This window comes from Dendrobates tinctorius, unplaced genomic scaffold, assembly GCF_039654945.1.
Source record: "Dendrobates tinctorius isolate UK_male_01 unplaced genomic scaffold, ASM3965494v1 ptg000250l, whole genome shotgun sequence".
Lineage (NCBI taxonomy): Eukaryota > Metazoa > Chordata > Amphibia > Anura > Dendrobatidae > Dendrobates > Dendrobates tinctorius.
Genome location: NW_027361917.1, coordinates 3,258,203 through 3,284,640, shown reverse-complemented (window position 1 = coordinate 3,284,640; position 26,438 = coordinate 3,258,203). Strand labels below are relative to the sequence as shown.

The following is a 26,438-nucleotide window of genomic DNA, read 5'->3' as shown; positions in this document are numbered from 1 at the left end:
ACAGCCGCTCCACCATGTGCAGGGTGGAGTTCCACCTTGTTGCAATGTCGATAATGAGGCGGTGGTTGGGAAGGTGGAGCAATCGCTGCAGCTTCTGCATACGAACGGAGTGTACAGGCGACCGGCGGATGTGCGCGCACAGTCTTCGCACCTTCTGGAGCAGGGCTGTTAACTCCGGATAATTTTTGAGGAAGCACTGCACCACCAGGTTCAAGGTGTGAGCCAAGCAAGGTATGTGGCTGAGTTTTGAAAGGGCTATGGCTGCCACAAAATTACGCCCGTTATCACTAACTACCTTGCCTGCCTCAAGATGTACACTGCCCAGCCATGACTCAGTTTGTCGCTTCAAGTACTCGGCCAGCACCTCGGCGGTGTGTCTGTCGCCCAAACACATCATCTGCAACACAGCCTGCTGACGCTTTCCACTAGCTGCTCGATAGGGGGACACATCGTGTGCAACAGTGGCAGCTGCAGATGGAGTGCTCGTACGACTGCGCTCTGTGGATGAGCTTTCGCTACTGGAGGAGGAGGAGGAGGAGGAGGGTCGAACGCCTACAGCCAACTGTTTCCTATACCGTGGGCTAGGCAGCACTGTCCCACCACTGCTGTCCCCTGTGGACCCTGCATCCACCACATTAACCCAGTGCTCAGTGATGGACACGTAACGGCCCTGGCCATGCCGACTGGACCATGCATCAGTTGTGAGGTGCACCTTTCCGCTCACTGACTGCTTGAGTGCATGGACAATGCGGTCTTTCACATGATGGTGGAGGGCTGGGATGGCTTTGCGAGAGAAGAAGTGGCGACTGGGTAGGTCATAGCGTGGTACTGCATAGGCCATGAGTTCGCGGAAAGCTGTGCTTTCCACCAACCGAAAGGGCATCATCTCAAATGAGATTAGTTTGGCAATGTGGGCGTTCAAACCCAGTGTACGCGGATGAGAGACTGAGTACTTTCTTGACCTACTCATAGTGTCTGGGAGGGTGAGCTGGACTTGAGAGCTGCATATGGTGGAAGTAGCGGTGGACAGGGCGGACTGAGAGAGGGTTGATGATGGTGATGGAGTTGGTGTTCTTTCTGATGGCCTAGAATCAGTCTTTCGTTGATATAACAGTGGGATTCCCTGACTGCTGTGGCCTTGCAACGACACCTCAACATTTGCTGCTGTGCTAACCGGTGGGCTTACAGTGGGGGAAACAATGTAGCGTTGCTGACTACCTTCGTTGTGATCAGTTGCACATGTGGCACTTGAGGTTTGGTGTTGTGTCCACGCTTGCAAGTGCATGCTGGTTAAATGTCTAAGCATGCAACTGGTATTCAAATTTTTCAGATTTTTCCCTCGGCTAAAGGTCTTTGCGCACTTCTTACAGATAACCTTGGCCTGATCATGAGGATTTTGTTCAAAAAAGTGCCACACTGCACTCTTCCTACTTTGGCAGACATTTTGCAGCCTAGCACGCTGTGATCTTTTGACCCTCTGGACAAGCTGTCCAGCAACTCTTTTGATGTTTGGAACCTGTCTTTGGAGTGCTCCGGGCCTGCCAGATAACAGCTGTTGCGATGTCGATGTCTGCTGTGGATGCTCCTCATCTGAGCTATTGGAAGCAGCACCCTCTTCCCCCAATGGATGCCAATCTGGGTCAACAACTGGGTCATCCATCACCTCCTCTTCTATGTCATGTGCACCTTTCTCTGTGTCACCGTGTATGGTGGTATAGTGTGCGGGAAGGGGCACCTGAGTCTCATCAGGGTCAAAATCTGGCTCTGTACACTGCGAGGACAATGTAGTGCTCTGAGTGAATGTACCAGCAGAATCATCCATCAGCGGCTGTGCATCAGTGCACTCCATGTCAGATTCATCTTGGCCTGGGTAATTCACCATTTGACTTGATAATCCAGGCATGGTATGTGAAAACAGCTCCATGGAGTAATCAGTAGTATGGCCTGCATCATCCTTCAATCTTGGTTGGGGTGAAGGACACAAGGAAAGGTGTGGTTCATGAACATGAGCCTCCAATGACGACTCAGTGCTTTTACTTTTTACAACTGAAGAAGAGGAGGCGATAGAGCTGGAGGCTGAGTCAGCAATGTAAGACAAAACTTTTTCCTGATGCTCTGCCTTTAAAAGCGGTTTGCCAACTCCTAGAAAACTAAGCGTTCGAGGCCTTATGTAGACAGACGATGACGCAGGGTCAGCACCTCCTGCATTCGGTCCTATTTTGCTCTTGCCACTACCATCAGATCCACCGCCAACACCATCATTACCAGCTGCCAACCCCCGCCCAATTCCACGGCCTCTTCCACCAGCCTTCCTCATTTTTGGTAGAAATGTAGACAAAATCCAACAAACTATATAGTAATGTAAAACAAGGTACAAGGTGTCTATAGGACAGGGGAGATTTAGAATTTCTGCACACACTTGTGGACAGTGGACACTTTTGGATTGTGTGAGGCCCACTGATATCTGAGCGCTATGTGACACGCTCGATGGCACAGCTGCCTGTGACCAAAGTGACGAGAGGATAATGGAGATTTTGAATCTCTGCGCACACTTTTGGACACTGGACACTTGTGGATTGTGTGAGGCCCACTGATATCTGAGCGCTATGTGACACGCTCGATGGCACAGCTGCCTGTGACCAAAGTGACGAGAGGATAATGGAGATTTTGAATCTCTGCGCACACTTTTGGACACTGGACACTTGTGGATTGTGTGAGGCCCACTGATATCTGAGCGCTATGTGACACGCTCGATGGCACAGCTGCCTGTGACCAAAGTGACGAGAGGATAATGGAGATTTTGAATCTCTGCGCACACTTTTGGACACTGGACACTTGTGGATTGTGTGAGGCCCACTGATATCTGAGCGCTATGTGACACGCTCGATGGCACTGCTGCCTGTGACCAAAGTGACGAGAGGATAATGGAGATTTTGAATCTCTGCGCACACTTTTGGACACTGGACACTTGTGGATTGTGTGAGGCCCACTGATATCTGAGCGCTATGTGACACGCTCGATGGCACAGCTGCCTGTGACCAAAGTGACGAGAGGATAATGGAGATTTTGAATCTCTGCGCACACTTTTGGACACTGGACACTTGTGGATTGTGTGAGGCCCACTGATATCTGAGCGCTATGTGACACGCTCGATGGCACAGCTGCCTGTGACCAAAGTGACGAGAGGATAATGGAGATTTTGAATCTCTGCGCACACTTTTGGACACTGGACACTTGTGGATTGTGTGAGGCCCACTGATATCTGAGCGCTATGTGACACGCTCGATGGCACAGCTGTGACAAAAGTGACTAGAGGATAAGGGAGATTGGATTGCTTTTAAAAAAGCAGTTTGCGGAGCAGTGGGTAAACAGCAATGCCAGCGTGTCAGGAAGCCTTAAAAGGCAGCCCAACAACCAACACCACTGATACACCACTATATAGCCTCCCCTTGCACTGCACACACAGTGACTTGTGTGTTGTGCAGGCCAAATCGCTAGCAGCAGAAGCAGTTTTTTTGTCTTCTTCCCTGCCTAACGCTCTCCCTACAGAATCAGCAGCATCCTCTCCCTATACTAAGATCGGCAGAAGTAAGATGGTGGTCGGCGTGCACGCCCTTTTATACCCCCTGTGACGCCCACCAAAGCAAGCCAATCACTTGCATGCCCTTCTGAAAGATGGTGGTGACCCGTGCCTAGGTCATCACGTTGCCCACAGTGTCCGTGGATCCTGATTGGCTGAAAAAGAGCGCAAAACAAACTTTTGAAATGCGACTTTGGCGCGTAAGTCGCCGACCTCGTGGCCGACCTCATCCTAGGGTCGGGTTTCGTTTCATGAAACCCGACTTTGCCAAAAGTCGGCGACTTTTGAATTTTTTCGACCCGTTTCGCTCAACTCTAGTCAGGAATGTAAAACCTAGCTTGGTCAGGAATGCGAAAATAGGCTTGGGGTGAAGGAGTTAATTTTCCGAATCTGTAGTTTGAGAGAGAAAGACTCCCCCTATAGTTGAACCACAATAGTTCCCAATATGTGTCTCTCCTGATCCCCTTCTGGATTTTATGAAGGCAATTTAGTGGATACAATAGTGTTCACTAAAGATTCCAACTCTGAATCTGTCCCATTTTTACACCCCTGGATATTATTTTAGCTTTTTTCAACCACTGATGTTTAAACACTATTAAAATGAAATGGAACATTATAACAAAGTGTGGAAATCTAAATAGATTTTAGATACTGTCTTCATTATTAAACTTCCCCTTTTAATAGATCTTTATGAAAGCCTTTCTCAAACACTATTAACACTTCCTTGAGGAATTGGCTTTTCCTATCAAGTTTTAATTTTCAGGACCAAGGTTAGTAACTGAAGAGAAAGATGGGAATCTTCAGGCGACAAAAGTAGCAACATCCAGAGAAATTAAGTTGGTAGAATTTAAAGACTCTGTAGAGAAAAGATGAGTCAACACTTATTCCCCATCTCCCAGGGGGGCAACTCATCGTCAGAGCTGGTAGCATAGCCGGGCATTAACACTACAGTTGTAAAACTTAATGCTAGAAGCTTATCTTATCTGCATAGCGTTTTTCACACTGTTCATATAGATTTATTTTGATTCTTATCGCATATCTAATTACATCCTAAACAGCTCGTTTCCCTGGTTGCCATTTCTTATAACATATTACAGTTATCTGGCAGATGCAGCCTGCTCAGCCTCCTAAATCTTTTTTTTTTTAATAATTTTGCTTGTTTTTTTTATCTGGTGGCATGGATTTTAGTGTTCTACAGTTGGATTAGTATACTGCTGTTTCTAAGGTCAGCTTGTTCCATATGTTAAACTTGGATATTAGCAATATTTTATAGAAGGGAATGCATAAAAGGCACATATAAGTCGCTACTTTCATGTACACATTATTTCTTATGTTTATTATAAGTTAAGAATAACAGTTCTAAAAACAATTTTACAAGACAAAGTTTAAAAGTGCTGATGAATAATTGATTATATAATTTTTTTTACATTTAACTAGCATGCTTAATCACCATGACCTTCTGTCCTTTTGATAAAATGTTGTCTATATTGAGGCGGGGGTCACACGAGCGCATAAAAAAAATCATCAGATTTTCATCTAGAAAATTTGGACAATTTTTTTCCTCACTTGTCAACTGTGTTCAATTCGAATGCAATCCATTTTTTTGTACAGCAGGACTTATTAATAATTTACAAGACCATTTACAGTTTCCTATGTTAAAGAATATGTCCATAAAAAACGATAACTATACTGTGGCTCCGTATGGCAATAGAAACAATTTATAGCTTTCCCAAATCACCTGGAAAATTCAGCTTTGCCAAAACATCCATCGTAATGCTTATTAGCCAATTGTCAGTATAGCAAAAGTGCGTTTTGAAGGCGAATTATTGTGGTGATTCACTATTTTGGGATTTTTTTTGGCATGTGCTATATTATTAGATATAAGAAACAATACCTTAGATGATTTGAAAAAGCTGGATACTGCTTCCATTTATGAAAAACCTAGGTGTCTGATTCTACACAAGGTTTGTTTCCTAGCAACTCAGGACATTTAAAATATCAGTTCAAAACTAACACTGATTTCATCCTAAATCTCTGTCTATTTAATGTAATAATCTAATTTCTTTTCTAATATACACTACCGTTCAAAAGTTTGGGGTCACCCAGACAATTTTGTGCTTTCCGTGAAAACTCATACTTTAAAATCTAGTAAAAATAAAATCTAGTCCAGACATTGACAAGGTTCGAAAAAAAGATTTTTAATTGATATAATAATTTTCTCCTTCAAACTTTGCTTTAGTCAAAGAATGCTCTATTTGCAGCAATTACAGCATTGCAGACCTTTGGCATTCTAGCAGGTAATTTGCTGAGGTAATATGGAGAAATTTCACCCCATCCTTCTAGAAGCCCCTCCCACAAGTTGGTTTGGCTTGATGGGAACTTTTTGCGTACCATACGGTCAAGCTGCTCCCACAACAGCTCAATGGGGTTGAGATCTGGTGACTGCGCTGGCTACTCCATTACAGATAGAATACCAGCTGCCTGCTTCTTCCCTAAATAGTTCTTGCATAATTTGGAGGTGTGCTTTGCGCCATTGTTCTGTTGTAGGATGAAATTGGCTCCAATCAAGCGCTGTCCACAGGGTATGGCATGGCATTGCAAAATGGAGTGATAGCCTTCCTTATTCAAAATCGCTTTTACCTTGTACAAAGCTCCCACTTTACCAGCACCAAAGCAACCCCAGACCATCACATTACCTCCACCATGCTTGACAGATGGCGTCAGGCACTCTTCCTGCATCTTTTCAGTTGTTCCGCATCTCACAAATGTTCTTCTGTGTGATCCAAACACCTCAAACTTGGATTTGTCTGTCCATAACACTTTTTTCCTATATTCCTCTTTCCAATATCTGTGTTCTTTTGCCCATATTAATCTTTTCCTTTTATTAGCCAGTCTCAGATATGGCTTTTTCTTTGCCACTCTGCCCTGAAGGCTAGCATCTCGGAGTCGCCTCTTCACTGTAGACATTGACACTGGCGTTTTGCGTGTAATAATGAAGCTGCCAGTTGAGGACCTGTGAGGCGTCGATTTATCAAACTACAGACTCTAATGTACTTGTCTTGCTGCTCAGTTGTGCAGTGGGGCCTCCCACTTCTCTTTCTACTCTGGTTAGAGACTGTGTGTGCTCTCCTCTGAAGGTAGTAGTACACACTGTTGTAGGAAATCTTCGGTTTCTTGGCAACTTCTCGCATGGAATAGCCTTCATTTCTAAGAACAAGAATAGACTGTCTAGTTTCACATAAAAGTTATTTTTTTCTGGCCATTTTGAGAGTTTAATGGAGCCAGCAAATGTAATGCTCCAGATTCTCAACTAGCTCAAAGGAAGGTCAAGTTTATAGCTTCTCTAATCAGCCAAACTGTTTTCAGCTGTGCTAACATACTTGCACAAAGGTTTTCAAGAGTATTCTAACCATCCATTAGCCTTCTTACACAGCTAGAAAACACAAAGTACAATAAGAACACTGGAGTGATGGTTGTTGGAAATGGGCCTCTATACACCTATGAAGACATTGCATTACAAACCAGGCATTTGCAGCTAGAATAGTCATTTTACCACATTAACAATTTATAGAGTGTATTTCTGAATCATTTAATGTGAGCTTCATTGGAAAAACCTGTGCTTTTCTTTCAAAAATAAGGACATTTCTAAGTGACCCTAAACTTTTGAATTTAGTGTATTTTAATGAAAAATTCCTTACCGTTTCCTCTCCATGCTATCTTCTGATTTATTTGTTTTTACCAACTTCCTGTTTGTTAACGCTTTGTTTGAGAATCCCTAGTGATTGATGGGATACTCAAACGAGACATCATCAGGGGACAGGGGCTGCCGCAGAGACTGCAGCTTCTGTCCCCACCTTGAAATGAAGTGTCATCAAGACTTTAGCCCCTGCGTACTGAGCATCGGTTATCAATTTTGACATATCCTCAGTAGGCTCTTGTCACTGCGCAATATTGTGTTTAATCAATACAAAAGAACACAAGGGAAACAACATAGAAGTATGACACACATATGAAAATACAGCAATGTAAAGGTAAGTATTGTAGATGTCCGACAGGGACAGGGAGGATACTTGATGAGGTGTATATCTCTCCCAGAAAGTTAAAGGGAATCTGTCACCCTTTTTTTTGACTATCAGCTGCCGGCACTGACATCAGGGGCTTATCTGCAGCATTCTGTAATGCTGTAGATAATCCCACAATGTAACCTGAAAGATGAGAAAAACAAGTTAGATAATACTCACCCCGGCGTCCGGTCCGATGGGTGTCACGGTCCTGTCCGGCGCCTCCCATTTTCATACGATGTTGTCCTCCTCCTTACTTCTCCCTCGGCTCCTGCATACTGTTCTGCCCTGTTGAGGGCAGAGCAGAGTCCTGCAGTGCGCAGGCGCCGGGAGAGGTCCGGCACCTGCGCACTGCAGTATTCTGCTCTGCTCTTAACAGGGCAGAGCAGTGCACCTGTGTCGGAGCCACGACAGGAAGGAAAGAAGAGGATGTCATCGTATGAAGATGGGAGGCGCCGGACCGCAACACCCATCGGACCAAGACTGGACCGCCCCCGGTGAGTATAATATAACTCCTTTTTCTTCTCTTTCAGGTTACATCGGGGGCTTAGCTACAGCATTACAGAATGCTGTAGATAAGCCCCTGATGTCGGTGCCGCCCGCTGATAGTTGAAAAATAGGGTGACAGATTCCCTTTAAGCTGGGCGAGATATTAAAAGCCACTAGTTGGTGCACCAGCTTAGGTGCTGAGCCATGTTATTCATGGAATTTCCAGGCTGGTTTTTATTGGAGTGATGAGGAGGATTTAGTGGTGGGAATCGTCACTCCTACTCGCGCTGGAGGCTTAGCCGGTTCAACTGAGAGAGATCGTCTGATTGCAGTCATAGAAAAGGCTGAAGGAAAAGCTTCAGAGACACACAGCCTCTGGACTTATAAGGTATATTTCTGAAAAGGATAGGCACGGTGGTTAAATGTGCTAAACACTGAGCTGCTGGAGAGCCAAGTCCCGCACACATCCCTATTAGTGTAAGTCATATGTATTGTGTATTAGTTAGCGCCTAGTGAGGCAAGTCCTTGTTGTTTTTCAGTTGCTTTATTGTTTACTGCAATTTGGCTAAAAATAAAAGCCATAGGTTTCCTTTAAATGGATTGTTTCCGTCTGTCATGGACATGCCGCTCTACGACGCCTCTATCATGTTACAATATAAAAAGTAAGTTTACGTCATATTACAGTCTATGTGGGTTGGTAGGGGCTAAACCCAGATGGTCACTAATCAATAATGAATGAAAAACGGAAAAAAGGGGAACTGACCATAAAGTTCAAAATGTGCACTAGTAATATGAAATATATGTTTTATTAAACAAATTAGGAAAGTAACCAAAAAGTATACAACAATGCAGGGGCACACACACAAGATATATAGACAGGATAAAAATATTTGTAACACTAACGTGGAGGTCAGATATCAAGCCAATCTAATGCAAAATCATATATACTATGCAGTGTGTTCATACAAATGTGAAACTGGGTCAGAGCAGAAAAAGTAAATTAATGTGCATGCAAAATGTAATTGCATATGAACACATGACCTTTACACAGAGAAAACCAAAAACAAAACACAAAACAAATATCCTGGAATAAAAAAGTAAAAAAAAAAAAAAAAAAAAATATATTGCAAAAATTGCATGAAGGTAGTAATAATAGTAATAATAAGGGTATTTAGTTAACATAATTTTGATCAAAATAATGTAGAAGCCATCCCGCCACGTCACGGCAACCCTTGTGGGACAGTCCTAACTCTTGTATTTAAAACCTTTCCACTTGTCAAGTGACGTAAATGTGAACAAGGACAGAGGGACTGAACCACCAGTAATAGTGTAGGCCAGACAGGATGGATTTTCCATCCTTTTTGATCAAAATTATGTTAACTAAATACCCTTATTATTACTATTATTACTACCTTCATGCAATTTTTGCAATATATATTTTTTTTTTTTACTTTTTTATTCCAGGATATTTGTTTTGTGTTTTGTTTTTGGTTTTCAAATGTACAAATGTGTATGGTTAAGGCATATAGTTGATAAAACATGTAGACATATTCTGTTTACATTAATGTTATGAATGGGCAAGATGTAGTCAAGTGATAGTGTAAACTGTACTCACTGCAATAAGAGAACCAAGGGACCCCCGACTGAATGTTGCCCACCCCACCCCATTCTTTTTAATTCCCAGTGACAGTGCGCTCCCCCATAGGCTCATATTAGGAGTGGCTTTGCTGCAAGCTGTAAGGAGATTACCCAGCAAGCTGATGATGCAGAGACCACTTTTCAGTGTGGGACTGGTCTCTGCTTTTCCTGCTTTGCAGTGTTAGGTGTCGAGTTCCCGCCACTGCACAGGGGGAATCTCTAGCCATGTCCTCTGCGGTCTTGCATTCTACTTCAGCCACAGAGGTTCCTGCTCAGCAGAGACGTTGGTCCCAGAGTCTTGCTCAGGCTAATGCTATGCATCTGGTTGCTGCTGCTGCTGCTGCCGCCCCAGGTTCAGCTATAGCATCCAGCATTAGTCAGTGGCGAGCAGACGCTCCTGGGACTAAGTCCTGCTTTTCTCCATCTGAGCATGCCCGTGAGACGACCGCTCATTGGTGGTCGGAGGTCACATGCTCAGGTCCTCAAGCAACTCGTATTGGGCCATCACCAAGGTCCTGGAAGGCTGCGGTTATAAAAGGCTTGCACGGCCGCACGCTAGAATTGACCATGTGGAGTGAGTGTTATATGCACGTATGAATGTCTCTGGTGAATGACTCATTATGAAACCCCTACCCTTGGTATGCATGTGTTGATCAGCCTTGCCAGTTAGAGCGTTGGCTGATAGTGCAGGTAGGAGGCAAAGTCAGGGCCTAGCTTCAGTGCCTAGTAGTGGCTTGCCTGTATGCCACTGTGCACTTTGCACTTTACAGTAGCCAGCGTCTGTTAGTGGCGCTCGCAGGTGCGACACCGTGCGTTTAGTGGGTCTAGAGAGGCTCTTACCCCGAGTCCTTGGGGCAGAGTCTTGTGACCGTACACTAGCGCTGACTCATCTGTGTTATGCGGTTCCGTGGCTCTGTGAAGCAACAGAGCCCATCGCTACTACATACTGGGTTGAGTTTAACCCACATGTATCCATTGCGATACCGCCATTTAGTGTCCGCCATTACCGAGCAGCAGTTAACATCTCTGCACGGTGGACCCTGGGCTGCGAATGCACCTTATTACCATCTTTATATTATTTGGTGCGTTCTGCCAGACCTAGCATGCAGTATATACACTCACTGGCCACTTTATTAGGTACACCTGTCCAACTGTGTGTTAAGACTTAATTTCTAATCAGCCAATCACATGGCGGCAACTCAGTGCATTTAGGCATGTAGACATGGTCAAGACAATCTCCTGCAGTTCAAACCGAGCATCAGTATGGGGAAGAAAGGTGATTTGAGTGCCTTTGAACGTGGCATGATTGTTGGTGCCAGAAGGGCTGGTCTGAGAATTTCAGAAACTGCTGATCTACTGGGATTTTCACGCACAACCATCTCTAGGGTTTACAGAGAATGGTCCGAAAAAGAAAAAAAATCCAGTGAGCGGCAGTTCTGTGGCCGGAAATGCCATGTTGATGCCAGAGGTCAGAGGAGAATGGGCAGACTGGTTCGAGCTGATAGAAAGGCAACAGTGACTCAAATTGCCACCCGTTACAACCAAGGTAGGCAGAAGAGCATCTCTGAACGCACAGTGCGTCGAACTTTGAGGCAGATGGGCTACAGCAGCAGAAGACCACACTGGGTACCACTCCTCTCAGCTAAGAACAGGAAACTGAGGCTACAATTTGCACAAGCTCATCGAAATTGGACAGTAGAAGATTGGAAAAACGTTGCCTGGTCTGATGAGTCTCGATTTCTGCTGCAACATTCGGATGGTAGGGTCAGAATTTGGCGTAAACAACATGAAAGCATGGATCCATCCTGCCTTGTATCAACGGTTCAGGCTGGTGGTGGTGGTGTCATTGTGTGGGGAATTTTTTCTGGGCACTCTTTGGGCCCCTTGGTACCAATTGAGCATCGTTGCAACGCCACAGCCTACCTGAGTATTGTTGCTGACCATGTCCATCCCTTTATGACCACAATGTACCCAACATCTGATGGCTACTTTCAGCAGGATAATGCGCCATGTCATAAAGCTCGAATCATCTCAGATTGGTTTCTTGAACATGACAATGAGTTTACTGTACTCAAATGGCCTCCTCAGTCACCAGATCTCAATCCAATAGAGCATCTTTGGGATGTGGTGGAACGGGAGATTCGCATCAGGGATGTGCAGCCGACAAATCTGCGCCAACTGTGTGATGCCATCATGTCAATATGGTCCAAAATCTCTGAGGAATGCTTCCAGCACCTTGTTGAATCTCTGCCACGAAGAATTGAGGCAGTTCTGAAGGCAAAAGGGGGTCCAACCCCTTACTAGCATGGTGTACCTAATAAAGTGGCCAGTGAGTGTATATATGTTAGGAACGGCGGAACGCACTAAATAAAAATAATAAAGTGCGTTTGCCGCTCGGGGTCCACCGTGCAGTAGGTGTTACAACCGCTGCTGAGTAATGGCAGATGAGCAATATGGCGGTATAATGTGCACGGGTTCAACTTCACCCGAAGTGCGCAGAGCGGGCTCTGTTCACACACAGAGGCGCCGCAACAAAAACATTCAAAAAGGCTGAGCCTGTTAGAGTCACAGGCCTCAAGTAAATGCACACACGGTATAAGGTCACAGGAGCAGGAATTAAGACAGAGGGGCTGCGTCCGTCTAGACCTACCGTGTGTGCGGCGTCGCTACTGCGAACGCCAAGAAGGGCTGCAACTGCAGCGCGGTGCAGGACACTGCTGCTGGACGACACAGTTACAAAGCAGGCACTATGTCGGACGCTAGCGCAGAGGTGCGGTGTGCACAGTGGCCTAAGGCTTGCCACAGACTGGGGCAGACTACTGAACTAATTCCCGTGGACACTGCTGCTAAACGACAAGGCTAATGCGCAAGCGCAATGTCGGGCGCTAGCAGCTGCGGATGATGCAGCAGAGGAGCGCTGGCGCTGATTCTAACTCAGTCCCTAACCACATGTGTAATATCAGAGGGAAGGGGTTTCATAATAAATCAGTCACCAGAATCATACATCCGTCACCATTCACACATAGCAGTATAGCCTATACTAGCGCATGGCGGAACGGCCATGCGCGCTTTTTATTGCAGCCGGGACCTTCCGGAAGCTTCCAGATCTCCGAGATGGACCAATGAGATTTGGAGCAGGACCTGAGCACGTGACTCCCGATCTCCAATGGGAAACCGTCTCATGAGCATGCTCAGTAGGAGGACAGAGGGACTTAGCCCCTGGAGAGATTTGCTGCAAGGCAATCTCCTCTGCGGTAGATAAAGAGCAAGAGACCACAGAATGTAAGGGTCTGGATTCCTGCAGAGCAGATGCAGGAACCTGACTCCTAACATATATATATTGTGAGAATCATGTGGGAATAGTGGATGAGGGCAGGTATATCTCGCCCAGATTCCTTTCCTATGTGGCCTAGTCTGGTCAGTATCGCACCTGCTTACTAATGGATAATGGGAGGTGGATATAAAAGAATGCAAGGTGGTTGTGTGAGTGTCTCAGCCTGGGAACACAGAGAGCCTGTCTGTGTGAGAGACACACGTGAGTGGAAGCAGTGCCCACTGCAACTGTGGTTTGGCTGGACGGGAGAAGCCCGCCAGTTGGTAGTTAGGTTGTCCATTGTTTAGTTAGTGCCGGACAGGCAAGGATTTGTTTTATGTTTTATTTCCTTTTTGCATTGCTTTCACCGTTAATAAACCTGACTCAGGGTCAGTTACACTCGAATCCCAGCTCTGCGCCTGAGTTTTGACCCCAGCAAAGGCGATCCCGGAGTGTTTTATCACATTGTGGTGGAGAACGCGGGCATCACGTTGCAAGCATGAGCATGGAGGACGTGGTGAAAGCGCTGGTACAGTCCACCGCCGTCCAGCAAGAAGCTAATCGGGTGATGATGGCCCAGCTGAAGGAGTTGGTGGACATGACAGCTACCGATCGTTCGCTTCTCCAGCAGGTGGCGCAGCGCCTGGCAAGCCTACATGAGGTTAACCTGGAAGCCGAGTCGAGAGTGATTCACGTGAGTCGGTACTGGCAGAAGATGACGACCGAAGATGACGTCGAGGCATACCTGACCACGTTTGAACGGACGGCGGTGCGAGAAAAATGGCCGAAGGCATGATGGGCCGGCCTGATTGCCCCGTTTCTTTCCGGTGAGGCCCAAAAGGCTTATTATGACTTAGAGCCTGAAGCCGCGCAGGACTTTGACAAACTGAAAGCCGAGATCTTGGCCCGGCTGGGAGTGACGACCGCTGTCCGTGCACAGAGAGTGCATCAATGGACTTATCAGCCGGATAAACCACCACGGTCACAGATGTTCGACCTGATCCACGTGACGAAGAAGTGGCTACAACCCGAGGTGTTGACAGCGCCAGAGATAATCCAGAGAGTCGTCATGGACAAGTACTTGAGAGCTCTACCACCAGCCCTGAGGAAGTAGGTAAGCCATGGAAATCCTACGACGGCAGATCAACTGGTGGATCTGGTTGAACGTTACTCCGTGGCGGAAGGACTCCGAGACGACGCTACCCCACCTCGTTCTTCATCATCTCCACGTGGAACCGGTAAGACTGTTCCAGGGAGTAGGGGAGATGGAAAAATCCCTAAGATAGTGGGGGAGGAAAACGGGACTGCCCGCACTGCGAGGCCGAGAGTAACGAACTATGGTCTAAGCAAGGGGCCCGTTAGGTGTTTCCGCTGCCAAGAGATGGGACATATTGCTGCGAACTGTCCGGTCACTACTGAACCCATGCAGTGCGACGTCACAGACTCTAAAAAGCGCATGTCTATGGTTGCACGGGTAGTGAGTGTGAATGCCGGTCAAAAGGATGTGGAAAAACACTTGTGTGATTTAACTGTTGATGGCAAAAATGTGGTGGCATTGTTAGACTCGGGAAGTGTGGTGACTCTGGTGAAGGCCAGTCTGGTGTCAGCCCCAACTGGACCATCAGACAAATTTTCTGTAACGTGTGTGCATGGAGACACCTGTTCGTACCTCACCACGGTCATATGCATTACTACTTCCGATGGGTCTGTGCAACATAAAGTGGGACTCGTCCCGGCGTTATTGCATGATGTTATCCTGGGCCGGGATTTTCCCCACTTCTGGCAATTGTGGGAGAATCAGTTGATGCCCTCGGGTAATAGTGTACATGACTCCCAGGGCGCGTGTGGGTCCCGAACCCCTGGAAGACGTCTCCCCGGAAGACTCGGGGGAAGAGTCTGCTGGAAATGACCTACAGTTCCCGTTTTCAGTCATGGTGGGTGATACGGAGGAGACCGGGGAAGAGGAGGAGGCCGACAGCCGTCCACCTCCCCGTTTGCCGGATTTAGAAGTTCAGAAAGATGACCTCCAAAGCGAGCAAATAAAGGATCCTACCCTTTCTCAGGCTAGGACAAATGTAAAAGTGATAAATGGGGTACCCGTAGAACCTGGCTCTAGGCTGGCATATCCTTACATGGTTCTGGAGAATGATTTACTCTATCAGATAGAGAAAAAGGGGGAAGATACGGTGCAACTATTAGTCGTGCCAAAACCCTACCGGCGGCAGGTGCTGGACCTGGCCCACGGACATGTGATGGGAGGTCACCTGGGAGTCCAGAAAACCACCGAAAGGATATTACACTGTTTTGTTTGGCCAGGCATGCATCACGATATCCTTGTATATTGTGAGTCTTGTCCTGACTGCCAAGCCTCTGCACCTAAGCCCCGGTTCTGTAGCCCTTTGGTACCCCTACCTATTATTGAAGTCCCATTTGAGAGGATTGGGATGGATTTAGTTGGGCCCCTTCCACGGTCTGCACGTGGACACCAACATATCCTGGTCATCTTGGATTATGCCACTCGTTACCCGGAGGCCATCCCTTTGCGTAACACGGCCACCAAGACGATTGCCAAGGAACTGGTGCATGTGTTTAGTCGGGTCGGTATACCAAAACAGATACTCACCGACCAGGGGACCCCCTTTATGTCCAGGGTAATGAAGGAGCTCTGCCGATTGTTACAAATCGAACCGTTACGCACATCCGTGTATCACCCTCAAACAGACGGGTTGGTCGAACGGTTCAATAAAACTCTGAAGCAGATGCTGAGAAAGGTGATAGACAAGGATGGGAAGAACTGGGACTATTTACTTCCGTAGTTGCTTTTTGCCATCAGGGAAGTACCCAAGTCTTCCACGGGATTCTCGCCTTTCGAGTTATTGTACGCCCGACGTCCTCGCGGACTGTTAGACGTTGCAAAGGAAACCTGGGAGGGTCAGGTCACTCCGTTTAAAACAGTGATGGATCACGTCACACAAATGCAGGACCGTATTGCGGCTGTTATGCCTATCGTCAAAGAACACATGATACAGGCTCAAGGAGCCCAAAAAAGAATCTATGATAGGGGCGCCAAGATCCGTACGTTTGCACCCGGAGATAGGGTGTTGATCCTGGTCCCCACGGTGGACAGTAAGTTCCTGGCAAAGTGGCAGGGCCCCTTTGAGATCAAGGAAAGAGTTGGTGAAGTAAACTACAAAGTATACCAGGCAGGTAAACGGAAACCTGAACAGATTTATCATGTAAATCTGATAAAGCCCGGGAAGGATCGGTCTGCCATGTCAGCGGAGCTGGCCCGTCCTGTCTGCTCGCATACCGTACCGGAGGTACGGGTTGCAGAGACTCTCTCGGAGCGGCAAAAGACGGAAGTCAGGCAGTTTCTACTTCACAACCAAAAGTTTTTCTCAGAAAAACCCGGGCAGACTATGCTAATGAAACATGACATCGTAACGGAACCTGGTGTCACAGTTCACGTAAAGCCCTACCGAATCCCTGAAGCGTGCCGTGAAGCTGTTTCCCGAGAAGTAAAGGCAATGTTAGAGTTAGGAGTCATTGAGGAATCGCACAGTGCATGGTCCAGCCCGATTGTGCTAATTCCTAAACCGGACGGCACCATCCGGTTCTGCAATGACTTCAGGAAACTGAATGCGGTCTCAAAATTTGATGCCTACCCCATGCCCCGGGTCGACGAGTTAATAGATCGGTTAGGAAAAGCCCGGTATATTACGACCCTAGACCTAACAAAGGGGTATTGGCAGATCCCTCTGGTGGAGGCTGCCAGAGAAAAGACAGCATTTGCTACGCCGGAAGGTTTATTTCAGTATGTGTATATGCCGTTTGGACTGCACGGGGCACCGGCGACCTTCCAGAGACTGATGGATCGAGTCTTGAGGCCACATAGGAGGTATGCTTCGGCCTATTTGGATGACATTGTCATTTACAGCTTGGACTGGGAGACTCATCTCCAGAAAGTACAAGCTGTGATTGACGACCTGTGGGAGGCAGGTCTAACCGCGAACCCCAAGAAATGTCACATCGGGCTAGAAGAAGCCCGGTATTTGGGGTATGTAATTGGGAGGGGTGTTGTTAAACCCCAGGTTGATAAGATTCAGGCGGTTCAGGACTGGCCACAACCTGTCAACAAGAAGCAGGTGCAAGCCTTCCTGGGGATCGCCGGCTATTATCGCCGGTTCATACCCAATTTTGCAGCCATCGCTACCCCCCTGACGGATCTTACAAAAGGGAAAGACTCGGTCATGATTAAATGGAGTTTAGCAGCTGAAGAAGCCTTCCATAGCCTAAAACGGGCACTTTGCTCTCAGCCCGTACTGGTGACTCCGGACTTCCGCAGCGAGTTTGTGGTACAAACGGAAGCCTCTGATACTGGTATCGGGGCCGTACTCTCACAAGTGAGGGACGGAGTGGAACACCCAGTCCTCTATCTCAGCAGGAAGCTGAATAAACACGAGCAAAGGTATGCAGTCGTAGAAAAAGAGTGCCTCGCCATTAAGTGGGCTCTAGAGGCCCTCAAATATTACCTGGTGGGCCGAAAGTTCAGGCTGATCACGGACCATGCCCCTCTCCAGTGGATGCACTTGAACAAGGAACGGAATAGCCGGGTGACCCGGTGGTTCCTTGCCCTGCAGGCCTACACTTTTACGGTGGAGCACCGCCCAGGGGTACAGATGGGGAATGCAGATGCCCTGTCCCGAGTGCACTGTTTGGCGGGTGTCATTGCTCGACCGGAGTGGTCTGAGCAGAAGGGGGGGATATGTGAGAATCATGTGGGAATAGTGGATGAGGGCAGGTATATCTCGCCCAGATTCCTTTCCTATGTGGCCTAGTCTGGTCAGTATCGCACCTGCTTACTAATGGATAATGGGAGGTGGATATAAAAGGATGCAAGGTGGTTGTGTGAGTGTCTCAGCCTGGGAACACAGAGAGCCTGTCTGTGTGAGAGACACACGTGAGTGGAAGCAGTGCCCACTGCAACTGTGGTTTGGCTGGACGGGAGAAGCCCGCCAGTTGGTAGTTAGGTTGTCCATTGTTTAGTTAGTGCCGGACAGGCAAGGATTTGTTTTATGTTTTATTTCCTTTTTGCATTGCTTTCACCGTTAATAAACCTGACTCAGGGTCAGTTACACTCGAATCCCAGCTCTGCGCCTGAGTTTCATGCTGAACGCACGTGACGTTTGACCCCAGCAAAGGCGATCCCGGAGTGTTTTATCACAATATATATATACACACACAGTACTGTACTAACCACTATACACCAGGAACAGCCCACAAAATTTGCTGTTCTTCGGATGCTGTAACCTTGTATTTGGGCATCACTACTTGGTCTTCAAGATCAATCATTCCCACTTTTCTACTTACAACAGATAAACTCACTCCTGGCCAGTAACCATTGTAATAAAATAATCAATGTTATTGTTATACTTTACACCAATCAGCCATATTATTATATCAATTAAGCTGCTCTTTACACAGAATATAAGCAAGTCAACGTGGTAAAATGTATCAGTGGTTAATATGATGGTGCTGCTGCTTAATTAAGCAGTTGCAGACTTTTAACAAGACACATTTAGACTACTAATAGATTCCAGATAAAATTCAACTATAAAACAACCTACGCTGAATGGCAATGGTAGAACACAGGCAAAGAAGTGACAGTTGCTGTACGGCAATACAACCTTATATTTAAAGTAAAACATCAGGTAAACTGTTGATTGCCACATGTCTTACTTCCAAACATCCAAGCAGTCAACTGAAATAATCAGGGGTAGTAGTGGCTATCCATACATTTCAGAAGCATAATATTTCATTATATACAAGTCATTTAAATTAATAAGTGACCATACCTCTTCCCATTGTCCCTGGTGTATCAGAGGCTGTAGACTGGCGCTCTGCATCAGACTGCAGAAGGCCTCAGCAGTTTGCTTTGCAGGTTTCTTCCTGGTCCTTCTTACTCTAGGACCCAGTGGCAGCCTTCCCCCAGCTCTAGCTGGCAAACCTGGTCCGGGGTGTTTATAACATCCAGCTTGCTGCTGGGTGTTGCGGTGATATCTCCATTTCCATTTCCCTGTTGAGGCTTTAAGCTATAGCAATTGGCTGTCTTCCTCTTTGGTGTTTGTAGAACATCTGTGCTTCTCTCTAAGTCTACTCAAGCTAAGTGTTTCCCTTGTTTGTGTATGCCTTTTGTCTTTAGTTGTAGTGAGGATTGACTAGCGCTATCCTGTCCTTCCCTATGCAGGGGTTACTGCTAGGCTCAGGCAGGGAATAGGTATCCTGCTCGGCGATAGGTGCAGAACCTATATAGGAACATTAGGGCAGACAGGGTGACATTAAATCTGCCTAGGAGAATCCACTTCCCCCTTCCATAGTGTTGGGTTCCCTACCCATTATCCCTTCATGTTGCACTTAGTCTTTCCTACACTGTGCATGACACCCATAAGCCATCTTTTTTCCAACAGTACCTAGTAGTTTTAATTCTACACCCGGCATCCACAGGAAAATGGTGGTATTATATAGTGGTCATTTTAATAAATGAACATCCACATTATACATGAATAACTCAAATTGGCCAGACTAAAAGCAACTGTCTGTCAGCTGTTCTGTGGATTGCCTCATGGAGAAAAGTCTTGAGTAGGTGACCCCATTCTCTAAGGTTCCCTTGCCCTAAAAGGGCTTATGGTTATGGGCAACAGTTATCTGGTTTAGGTTTTTCGCTGATGAGTTTCTATAGTCTAGGTTAATCAAAACCTGAAGTATTTTACTATATGATCCCGTAAATGATATTTTTACGTAAAAGTAAAATGTGTCATTGTCCAAGTATCACACTGTGCTGTTGAAAGAATGTAATTAGCTGCAGTGATTTGCCCATGTTAAAGCCATCTTCTGTGAAACACAGAAACAATTATCTATTTTTTTTCTTTCTCTCTCTCAGGAAGGACCGAGCTCTCTTTCAGTTTATGCCCTGCGATTGGGACCGGGAGAAGAAATAGTCACATCATTGTTTAAATTTGTACAGGAGAAGAATCTGAGAGCGCCGTTTATTATTACTTGTGTGGGCAGCGTCACCAAAGCAACACTTAGGCTGGCGAACGCAGATGCGCTGAATACCAATGAGGTACCTGACAGGTCCAATGATGTACTGGCTCAGTTTAAGTCATGCATAGATATAGCAAGATGGCCGTGGAGTGTTTCAAGAGAAGTGTACTGTTCCTAATTATGTAATTATAAGGCTTAGGTGCCAAACTACAAGCTGTTGTCGAAATCTGTTCGTTCTGTTGTTCTCAAGAAATGCAGAGAATGAGATGCATTTCCCCTGAAGGTATCCTGTCATCTTTAATTTGATATAATCTTTAATTAAACACATTGGCAATGCTAAAATGGTAAAATATGTAGGATATTTCTTATGTCACAGAGGAGATACCTCTCCTAGCACTGCCTCAATTACCATGCATACATTCGCCTTCGAAACACTGACTGCTGTATAGCATAATAATAACATGATCCCGGACGATAAGACAGCCATCTCCATGTATCTTATTTCCCTTATGTTTCCCTGGAATGGGGTTGTCATACGAAGAAGACGGAAGGATAAATAACCGATAGATTTATGACTATGGCATAAAGTGGCTATTTAATTATTGGCACCATGTTAAAGGCCATAACTGGCAAGTTCTGTTAATGTAAAAGAGGAAAAGTCCTAATCATAGCACATCTCATATGGTAGATCACTTTTTTATAAGTTGGCTCCTATCCAGTCCCTCCTTTTAATACTCAGGTCACACTAACGAAATGTTCAGCCAAAGAGTGATGCTCTCCAAGATCTCAAGATCACCTGTTCCATTGTTTTAAAAATAACATCTATAAGAGATAATTTGGAATCTAATAGGAATTCAATGATTCAGTGGAAGTCAAGCCATGCATCTCTTCTGACATGTCTATTTTAGTAAAAACTTAAATTTCACATGAAATAATTCTGGACTTTTTCGAGCTCTATGTTTTGCTGCTCTTCGAGTTTTCTTAATTAAAATGTGTGAATGACTTGATAACTGGGTGTATCTACTTGAGAAGAGTGAATACTTTTCGAGTGAAATTGAATTCTATTCGAATTTGACAAAAATCCACATTCGCCAAATTGTGGATTTGTTGTCATTCGCTTCTACATAGATTCAGCAAGATGGCAGCTGGTAGACAACATTTTTCTGAACCATGTAAGGCCATTAAAATATTAAAATAAAAAAAATCCTTATACACTCTTCACCAGCCACCTCTCTGGCCCCACTGCTCCACACCACCACTCGTCTGGTTCTCATCACATCTTTGGATCGCCGTTGGACGCGCTGAAATCCATGGGCCTCTCATGGTAGACTGGGCGTTTAGGTTTGATAGGCCCTGAAGAACTCTGAACATGTGCCAGCAAGAGTCACGGTGCACTTTGCAGATGTGAGAGGCCTGTTGATTTCAGCTTGGCCAATGGCAATCTGAAGATGTGATAAGGCCCGGGTGAGTGGTGGTGAGGAGCAAACGGGCCTGAGTGGTGAGTATAAGGATTCTTTTATTTTTTACGTATTACATTTAATATGCTGTGGAGTCTGCAGAGATCCCGAGACATAACAAAAGACATTCAATTCGCAGAGAATTATTTTTCCATGCATCAAATTTTCTAGGAAAAATCGCTTGCACACGTGAATTATAATTTTGATTGGTAACCACCATTCCTCTTGTCAATAGTAGGTATTACCAGACAGTTTGACATTGTCAGCAATGAATGGACATCCAGAGACCCCCTTTGACAAGAAGAATGGTAATACCTAGTATTCAATCTATTTTTACATTTCAATGGGAATAATAGAGGAATATCACAATGCAAAGCAAGAAAAGATCAGACATATTGTATCTAATCTGCAATACCTGACACGTCCATGGACAAGAATTCATACAACTCCTTTATGGGGAATCTGTCACCACATTTAACCCAAGCAATGTTGGCATACAGGTTATATACTGCTGATGAAAGTGATGCCTGTGTGCCTCATATCAGATGCCTTGTTGTTGATAAATCGTCTTTTATCACTTTATGTAAATTAGTGCTATGGGGAGGATGCTACCTGAGATATAACTCTGCCTCCAGAGATTATTTTACATGAAGGGGGAAATTAAATTTAAAAAAATGTAGACTGAAATCTATATCTCTGTGGAGGGGTAGTGGCCCTGCTGTGATTAAAACCGCCTGTGGCTAAAGGCCCTGTCACACATAAAGGTGCACCAGCGATCCCAACAACGATACGACCTTGTCAGGATCGCTGGTGCATCGCTACATGATCGCTGATGAGCTGCCAAACAGGCAGCTTCACCAGCGATCAGCACCAGCGAGGACGCTGGTCTCTAAGGTAGATATCGGGTTGCTAAGCGGTGCGCGTCACTTAGTTACCCGATGTGTACCTTAGAAACCTGCTTGCTCGGGCCGAGAGCTGCCAGCACGCAGGTTTCTAAGGTAAACATCGGGTAACTAAGTGACACGCGCTGCTTAGTAACCCGATATTTACCTTAGAGCGCTGCGAGCCTTGCTGATTGTTGGCTCCCCCTGCCACACCCAGCGATGCACGTTGGCCAGCGGGAGACCAGCGATCAAAAAATAGCCCAGGCCGATCGAGCATGATCAGCGATACCCGGCGGGGGGGGTGGTCGCTGATCCCCTTCACACACAGCGATCTCACTGGCGAGGCCTTAAAAGGTGGAGAGCTCAGTCAGAAGGTTAACGAATACAAATTTCAAAAACTGACCGTCACATCCAAGCATAACTTAAATGTCAACAGGTGCATAAATCTCTTAGATTTCAGTCTAAGGAGAGGATTTTCATAGGTTCCCATACAAAAGAAGACTTTAGTCTAAGTGAGGATTGGCATTAGGTTAGGGTCCTGGAAAATGAGAAACGCCTTAACGTGGCCTCCAGGTACACATAAATTGGCCTTTTTATGCGCTAAGCTTTCTCAATTTTTCATATTTCTAATGCACTAATGCAATTCATTTTTCATATTTCATGTTTGCATGCTATGGCACTATAGAGTGCTTCCTTTTTTGTTTGAGTTTACATGAAGGTGGAGTTACCAATGTGATGTGTAATGGCGCTCTCTGGTTTCCTGATATCACTGCAGAGCTGTGTGCGGTTATGCCTGACACATCTACAGGTTCTTCTCAGCTTCAGCTTCCATCTCACAGGCAGACATGGCTGCAATATGGTTGCAACACAGCAGAGCTCAGAGAGAAGTAAAAATGTGTTTGCAAGAAGACCAAGTTAATTTCTCCTGTTCTGTGTTAATTACTTGTCTCACACTGGTAACTTCCATTTCATGTAAAATAAGCTCTGGAGGCAGAGTTATCTTCCAGGCAGTGTCCTCGTCGGAGTCTGGAAGAGGTAATTTATATAAAGTAATAAAAAATGATTTCTCTACAACAAAGCATCTGATATAAGACACACAGTTATCACTCTCCCCAACACTCTATAACCTCTGTGCCCATATTAATAGTTTAGATAGGTCAATTGTGGTGACCGATTCCCTTTATACAACTTTCCAAAGATCTATGGTGTTGATTTCCTTTTTTCTATGGTACCTACGTCATGAGTTAGCAAAGCACCATTGTCTGTATAAATGCATATACCCTTTGCTAGGAATTAAGGGATTCAGCTGTTTACCTAAGAGCCTTTTACGTTGCGCAGAAATCACTCAAATTAGCATTTGTACAGAAGTTTATTCCTGATCATTTCCCAGTGTAAAGTCACACAATTGAACAATCGATCAGCAAACAATAATATAACAACTACAATAAAAAATGTCAAATATATGTAAATGCCATTCAACTTGCTACATTGTTAATCTCAATGACATTGTGGCACTCCAAGACTTGCCTATACACCCTTTATACACAGGATGGATGGTGTGGATTTCCACGTAACTGTGCAGAAAAAACACCTAATCCAAGATAGCTGAATGATGGAGATTTTTACATCACATCAACCCTATTCTGGGGAAAAATATATTTTTTTCTTTCTCTTTATGACACCATTGATTATTTGATTTCTTTTGACAATGTATTTGACTGAATTATATTTCATAAACACGATATATTCCTCCATAGCTTTTGAATTTGCAGTAACTAGTTTGTTACTCGTGCAGAATTAGATATAGACACAAAGTTTTTCCCTGTCTCTGTATGTATCACATTTATAATGAAGTGCATTAATTCTGTCTTTCAGATCATACATTTAAAGGAAAGATTTGAAATAGTTTCTTTAGTGGGGACCTTGAATGAAGCGGCACACCTCCACATCTCCCTGTCTGACAAGGATGGGAAGACCATTGGAGGCCATGCTATGGGGGATCTAGAAGTCTTCACTACTGCCGAAATAGTGATTGGAGAGCTCAATGACCTTCAATTCACTCGGGAGATGGATGAGCACACAGGCTTCCCAGAGCTCGTCATTAGTCCTTTTTCAAGAAATACTAGCTCTGCCTAGCTTCTAAATTACGTGCCATTTTTAGCTGAAAACAAGAGAATGAGATAAATTTGCTTGGGAGAATGTCTTTACGTTGCTCTTTGCATTATTGTATTGATTGCAGCCATTTGATCATGGACACCATAATCAGTCACGTATGAAATACACACAACAGAATCATCCCAGTAAATTCTATAAATGTCTAGTCATTAATTTCTGCTATTTATCAACATGAATTGCATTTAATGTTCAGGGATTTTTCTTCTCTCTCAGCTTTGGCTAAAATGCTCTACAGGGATTTTACAAGACTGATTGGCCCAGAGAGGGTATAGGACAGTGACAATAGCTCCAGGGGCTAATGAATGTACTGTTTGCTCTTCTCTACAAGGCTCCTGTAACACTAATTGGGAGGGACAGCTCAACAAGCGCAGAGGAACGGCTACGTGTTATGCGTAACGGGGATGTAGAGTAGCAGTTAGGTGCACGGTACTGTTCACTCTTACATATACTTCTTAGGGTGTGTGCACACGCTGCGGATTCTGCTGCGGATCCGCAGCGGTTTTGGTCCTGCGGATCCGCAGCAGTTCCTGCTGCGGTGTACAGTATCATTAAAATAAATGCAAAATGTAAACCGCTGTGCAGACAGTGCGGATTTTTCCGCTTGGATTTTCTACAGTTTCAAAACCGCAGCATGTCAATTCTTTGTGCAGATTCAGCTGCGGTTTGGCACCTGTTCCATGGCAGGTGTCAAACCGCAGGGGAAACCCGCAGGCTAAACCGCAGAAAAGCTGCAGATAAACAGCAGGTCTTTTGACCTGCGGTTTTTGACAACTCCGCATGGAAAAATCCGCAGGACAATCCGCAGCGTGTGCACACACCCATAAATAAATTGTTCTTTGACATTATACATGGAAGTTATGTTGTGTTATTCCAAAATAATAACAGACACATGCAAATTTTATCTATTTATCATCTACAGTATCTTTCGATCTATCCACAAAAAATTATAACCAGCACCCCCAAACAGAATAAAGCAAGTGTGAATAGGTGCAAGCTGCTATGTCTGCATAATCTATGTATATAATTACCTTGTAATGTCTTCACATCCTGTTCCGTCCAGATGTGTCCGGATCCCAGAATTCCAAGCGGCGGAAGTTCACCGACCGCCATACTGGGACACCCAAGTGATGGGTGTCTCAATATGGAAACTGCTGGTTTTACCAGCCTTTCCAGCGGAACACCGTCGCACCACACAGACTCACACACACTGTATACGCCGTGCAGCGATCTGATTTACTGCGCCTGCACAAATTCCGTGCAGGCGCAGTGAATCATTCGGTTGATCCCGGTGGCATATGTGTGACGTGTCTACAGGCAGAGGAAGCTGGTCACATTAAAGGGGTTTTCCCACGAACAAAAGTTCATTTTAAAAATTGTCTGTGTCTGACCATGTACGGAGCATACTATATCTCCTGGGCAGGGGAGGAAGCAAAAGACAATACTGACATTACAGCAGGGGATCACAGAGGATTCATTTTGTGAGATAAAATATTTCACTGACTGTTTTTAAACAATATTTTACCTCACAAAATGTATCCTCTGCGATCTCCTGCTGTAATGTCAGTATTGTCTTTTGCTTCCTCCCCTGCCCAGGAGCTGTGGTATGTTCTGTACATGGTCAGACACAGACAATGTGAGGACAAGACAGCAGATGGGGGGAGAGAAAGCGCACAGGGGTGAGCGAGACAGAGCACAGGGGGGAGTCAGCTCAAACGGGACAGCACATGAGGGGAGAACACAGAACAGGAAAGAGAGAGACAGCAGACAAGGGGGATAGCACATGGAGTAGACCAGTCA

At 45.4% G+C, this 26,438-nt stretch overlaps 1 protein-coding gene across 8 annotated transcripts in view; it reads left to right on the top strand.

Annotated features, from left to right (window-relative positions):
- The window catches only part of LOC141063400 (bifunctional protein GlmU-like), a 274,066-nt gene extending 248,430 nt beyond the window's left edge, over positions 1-25,636 (top strand). For all 8 annotated transcript variants that reach the window (XR_012224880.1, XR_012224877.1, XR_012224878.1 and 5 more), the window contains 2 exons: positions 20,022-20,204; positions 24,342-25,636. Coding sequence is in view for 3 of the 8 variants with exons in the window: in XM_073557413.1 (XP_073413514.1) it covers positions 20,022-20,204; positions 24,342-24,602 (444 nt within the window). In the remaining 5 variants the exon portion in view is untranslated. The remainder of the gene's footprint in view (positions 1-20,021; positions 20,205-24,341) is intronic.
- Positions 25,637-26,438: the final 802 nt, after the last annotated feature.